General features: G+C 34.4%; 1 protein-coding gene across 1 annotated transcript; it reads right to left on the reverse strand.

Annotated features, from left to right (window-relative positions):
- Positions 1–2391: 2391 nt before the first annotated feature.
- Positions 2392–4493, reverse strand: LOC122397629 (RING finger protein 11). Its single transcript, XM_043396897.1, has 2 exons — positions 3919–4493; positions 2392–3543 (listed from the first exon to the last, which is right to left on the reverse strand). The coding sequence occupies exons 1-2, from the start codon at positions 4045–4047 to the stop codon at positions 3178–3180; spliced, it is 495 nt and encodes a 164-aa protein (XP_043252832.1). The 5' UTR covers positions 4048–4493; the 3' UTR covers positions 2392–3177.
- Positions 4494–5965: the final 1472 nt, after the last annotated feature.

Raw genomic sequence — 5965 nt, forward strand, 5'->3', positions numbered from 1 at the left:
ACACTTTCAAGTTCAGCAGTATGAGAAATTTGTTCTTGAGCACAATATTACTAATATATTATTATTTTATTCTGTTAACAAAATGCATATAGAATTGTAAATTGGTGTTGTACACAAAAATAGTAACTTGCATAAATTTTATAGTATTTGTATTTTCTCGGGAAATAGCCTCTCGCCAATACGACCCTGTCAAGGTCACGTGCATTTGTTTGAATCCACTTCATTGTCTTGCGTAATGTACTACAACAATAAGATTGTTATTGTTTAAGATTAAGATAATTTATTGATATCTATGGGTTTACAACCCTTTATGTACATATAGAGAATAATCGTATTACAAAATATTTAATTACGATGGAATATGAATACACGCCACATGTTTAATAGTATAGTTCACGCAGTTCGCAACGCTTTATTCGTATCATTTATAAGTTAAATGAGAGTTAAAAGTCAGCACTATGACTGTTGCATACGTATTAGCCAAAACGATGATTCGATTTGTCGGGCCCCTAGATCGATATTGGTTTCATGCCGTGAAAAAGAAATATTCCTAATCAATCTATATGATATAACAAATCCATTGATAATTTTAAATAAAATGTAAGGCCACAATTCTAATTGGCCTAATCTGCTAGCCTCATTATCCTCAGAAACTCATGTTGCACTATCTCCAAGAGCACAATATATTTCAATGTATTTATAACAATAGATTCAAACGTTTAAACAAAACTATATTTTTAATTACATTGTTATAAAAAAAATAATAAAATTCAATAGAAGTTTGCAATCTTACCCATATCCAAAATTTTTAACAAAAACCGTTCATTTGTCAATGTTGCAAAATCCCAAATATCTCGATAATATATATTCCACATTAATTTACGAAAGAAAAGACACTGGTAATTTTCATAGAAAATTACATAACAATTACTCATAGTAATAAAAAAGCTACAAACATAAATAATTTATGTGCTTACTGATAGTTTTACATTGAATAATTCTATATTGATATTAATCGTTATTTCATTTTTTCACGAATGTTAATTGCAGGATGCTGTAAATATTAAATACAAGAAGGTAATAGAAATTAATAAGAGTTGTAACAATAAATTCGATTTTATGTATTGAAAGTGGATGCCCCTCGACCCTCAAACATTTAATACTTGATTCAATGCCCACTTGAGAAATGATAGTATAATTATGTTTGAAAAATTAGTACAAAAAAATTTATTAACATACAGTTCAGTACCAAGTAAAATTCACTTATGGAAGGGAAAAAGGTATTGTGTGGTAAACTCAACGGTTCTTACTAAATATTTATATTTTAATTAAATCGCTATTTCTATATTTGCATTTTGTCAATAAATCACTATGTCACAGCATCATTTTCCTCTTTAAACAAATCAGCAACATTATATGTGAAGCTTTTATAAATCATTAAAATATTCTTACCCCCATAGGAAATGTTTAAATGAATATTATCATATACATATGTATTATACATATGATGTATGTATATATATATATAGTAAAAATTTCGGTCGGTATACAAATATATGCACATATACCAATTTCGTACAACGAACATATACGTATATTATATTCATCGTATGAAAATGATCGAAATTTTTTTTAGATCTTCAGTGATGTGGTATGCCAGAAAACAATGATGATAATGGTCACAGGCTGATTGTTTTTTATCACCACAAAAATTTCACTTCCGAGCTCTAACTTCATATCTAAGTTAAATAGATCCTCTATTATGCAAGTTTCAAATTCGTGTTCAGATTACATCGAGTTCTGTATCGATTTTAAATCAAGACGAGCCATTCCATTCTCTCGTGCTTCTCAAATTGAATTTGCATTAAAATTCAATATTGTCGGATTTAACCATACGAAAGCTCAAAATACGTTTTCCTCGCGAGTACTTCTATACAAGTAAAGTTATTTTTCCCACGTTTGTTTCTTCCGCGATAAATAAAAATCAATAACAGTAATCCGTTGTAAAGCATTAAAATAATGTTTGCTTGACCAATCCGTTAAATGCGTTGCCGTTGCTTTTGTTTAAAGCATTAACAACGCGACACGCGTATACTAGTTTTACTTCGCATACACGCGCGTATCGCTGAACGGAACTTAATGCACATAAACATTTCAATGATATGAATACAGTTTAACAATGTGTATACATATAAAGGATGTTCCGTTATTCGTAGTACAAATTATACTCCAAATATCGAAACACCCTGCATAAAAAGAATATACAGACAATATCTGGTAAATAGTAACGTAAAAATACAATTACAAACAGCCCATTTTTTTTTTCTCCACGCGGAATAGCTTTGAACGTAAATAGCAAAACTCTGAATGCCAATTTTTTTTTTTGGTTCGTATAGTTTTTAAACCACATCATATCCAATTCTCGAGGAAAAGATCACCTACGCATTTCACGATATCGTTATATTGAAATAAGAGTTATTATATTTAAAAATAATGAGATTAACTTTGTATGTCGAAAGATATAATCCAAAAATATGTTTTTTTTTTTTTTAGCTATCTGGAAATATGAAACGATTGCAATTATAGTTCAAAATATATGTACGTAGCGTGATATTTTGTAGTACGTCATATTGCTCACAATATTCACAATGTGTATGCATAGTTGTCTAATGCTACTTGACCAAATAACAAAAGTCAAGTAGATACTAATTTATTTAACTTAAAATAGCTTCAGCAACACGCTGTTTACATCTTGCAATTGCTCCGTTTGTTTGAGCGTAAAATAGAACATCTTTCAGCTGTATGGAAAAAAAAAAAAAAAATACTTCAGATCTTGCAGTAAACTAACCGACTATAGCGATTGCTTTTCTGACCGTAAATACACCATACTGTGTTTGCAATGATCCGTATGGAGAACATTACCCTGTAAGAGGGAATGACCTATGTAGGAAACATTTACAACTCTTTATAATACAAGTATTATTATTAATCAGCACGTGCGCGAATACGTCGAATACAATGGCAAATATAATTGGCCATTAACAAGAGAAGGCCCCTTTACTAGTTGGAAGCCATTATACGCGATAGTAAAATTAACGGTTCTTTCCAGTTGCTCTGTTTACCGTGATAGTATAGTTTGATTACCGATTAGCTATACCAAGTTGCATCTTTGCGACGTTAAGTGGTTGGATGGTAAGAGCTAATCAATGCTGCATCTACTGGTTCCATACACGACGGGCATGTCAGCGAACGTAGCAACCAATCATCGATACAAAGCGCATGGTAAGTATGCATACAGGGTAAATAACGGACTTCTTCTCCGATCACCAGCTCCATCATACATATCACACACTCTCCCTTTTTAGTTCCATCGTATTCACGCATAGGCAAATGTTGGATAAGTCCTATACGTTTTGCGACTAGTACTTGCTGCTCTTCTTCGCTCAATGTACCAGGTCCGCTGGTTGGTCCCAGTGTTACACCAATACCAATGCCATGGTGCATCCTTGGAACATTTGATGGATAAGAAAAACGGACCACCTCCTATAGAATCAGAGGAAAATATTAATTACAAATGGCAGTGATAGATTTTAAATTGTCAATGTTATAAATTTCTTTGTTACAAAGTACAAAACATATGTAAATTAGATTTAAACTTTTTTTTTTTTTATTTAAAGTTTACGCATAAACAAAACGACTGGATAGCAACGAAATTAAATTGTTAAAGCGAATGTACATAAATTTTTATATAGTTTGTATATCGGTACTCGCGACGCTGTAAAAATAAAAAGAGAAATCGAGGACATCCAAGAGAAAATACAGAGTCAAGGGTCGACATGTTTCGCAGATTCGACACGGATAAAGCAACGGAGAACAGAACTTGCGATCGGTCGACGATAAAAGCAGAAATGTAATTACATTGGTGAGTATTGGAGGTCCAAGGCCTTCTTGCGAGGAACCGATAGCCAACGTAGGATCGGGATTGTTACTCAACAAAGTGGTGTTATCTTGTTGACTGCCTCCAGCACGCTTTAAACAATTTCCCATTTTGATGAAACGTTGGTTACGATCTCGCGTTTCTCAAGCAATACACCTCGATTCGTTAATCCCAGCGTCGATTAGAGAATCGCAACAATTCCGACGTGGGACGTTGGAAGTTCTGTCCCCATCGTAAACCGCTTGTTTTTTCCGTTAATTTTCGTCGGGGGATCGGTCTTGTTCGAACCGAACGGATGACAGTTCGCCGTCTCGCGTCAAAATACGGTGGCGCAAGCCATTACTAGCAAAACATCTTCCGTCACGTATCCGTACTACAGCTGAGCGCCTTACGCATCCAACGAGACGCGAGCGAAAAAAAAAAAAAAAAACGCAGGCTAGTTACTCACAGGTTGTGCGGAAAAAACACTTTTCGCATCTCTCGCGCTACGTTCTTCAAACGTTTAGTACACACCGCTGCTTGCATCCTGCTGCGTAGAATATACTTTGCCGTGATTCGTCGTCGCAACAGTATCGCATTTCCCAGCGTCCAATCAGCGAGGAACGTCTTCGCGCGATACAAAGAGTTTGCAACAGCATTACTCATACGGCCCGTCCGAAAGACACTCGGCAACTAACCTACGATTGGTTCGTCGGGACACCCACATGTCGTAAAACAGCGCTTTACGGCTGTGCTTTAATTTAAACGCTAGAATGGAACAGATCTTACGTTTCTCGATCGAAGCAGCGATCACGGATCTTTAATTTGGATCGAAACACGTTTGAAGAACAGGTACAAAAGTATTGCGAAAGCAGAACAGTGAACACGGTACAGTGCCAAACATAAAGAATGTGCAAAAAGTTGTTGCAAGCTTTTCATTCTTTGGCACAGTATAAATTCATTGTCTTACGTTAAAATATAATTTGGCGTATTCAGTAACGATAATATAGGTATGTCTTTTGATAAGTTTTAAGCTGAATACGTACAAGCATTCACACCCGTATACTTTGATAGTGTAAAAGCTCGAAATGTACTATCAACTTTTATGTTACTGGTAACGAACAAAGAGTTGTTTATCTTTTATTCGTTATTCAACATTCTTATCTGGGTAAAATTTTGCCCATCTCTGGTTGGTAGTATGTGTATTAAAAGCAAATCAAGGTTTAATAATGTATGTTACTAAATTATTTTTAACCGTGCAATGAACTCGTGGATTCTCAAACCATTGCACCAGGTTATGTTCAGTATTGGCATAAGAGTTACTAGCGCCTTGATAATGGCGCTAAAATAACTGGAATAAATAAATAGATAGATAGACAGAAATTAGTCTAATTTATCCTTGATTTCTCGGCGAATATGCTAATCACGATGTTTAGGCGAAAGAGTATACTTTGGTATGCTAAAAAATTGTTGTTTACATCCGTCGTTGTAAACATAGAATTGCGACCTTTGTTCGTTGTTCCGTAGATATTTTTGTTGATCTTGAATATTGCGATCTCGTACGATAATTCGTCTACTATTAAAGGGGGTTTTATTGACCCGATAATTGTTCCGGTCTGAAACTCGCGACCTTCGAACGTTAATCGGATGTCTCTTTAATCTTTGCTAAATTTTTTATTGCTTCAAAACGTATATATAATTACACAGTGACGCACTGATCTATACACGAATAAAAAACGGCCTACCGAATCGAATGTTGGTCATGCAGTAAATGCAAATTTAACAGATTTAAGTCCTAGAGAAATACAAGATCCTATTGTTTATCAAAGGAGGTCAAAAGTAAATAATTTTAGCGATCTTCTTTGCTAATATACACAAGGTGGGTCAAGTTGAATATTATAAATTATTTTTTCGCAAAATCACCGAGGATTAATTCTTTTCAGCAGCAGGGCTAATTCGATCGAAACGTAAACAAAATTTGAAATGGTCGAAGCGTTATTAGGAGGCAAGTATCGAAAGCGCAATTTTGTCGAGCTGTTTCACTGTATT

Source organism: Colletes gigas, unplaced genomic scaffold (genome assembly GCF_013123115.1).
Source record: "Colletes gigas isolate AHSC1104 unplaced genomic scaffold, ASM1312311v1 Colletes_gigas_Sc00010, whole genome shotgun sequence".
In the NCBI taxonomy this organism is placed as follows: Eukaryota; Metazoa; Arthropoda; class Insecta; order Hymenoptera; family Colletidae; genus Colletes; species Colletes gigas.

Excerpts from the sequence above, each read along its gene's own strand:
- LOC122397629 (XM_043396897.1), bottom strand. The coding sequence starts at position 4,047 with ATGGGAAATTGTTTAAAGCGTGCTGGAGGCAGTCAACAAGATAACACC. Across the intron at positions 3,544-3,918 it reads GACCTCCAATACTCACCAAT|GAGGTGGTCCGTTTTTCTTA; the intron begins GTAATTACATTT and ends CTGATTCTATAG.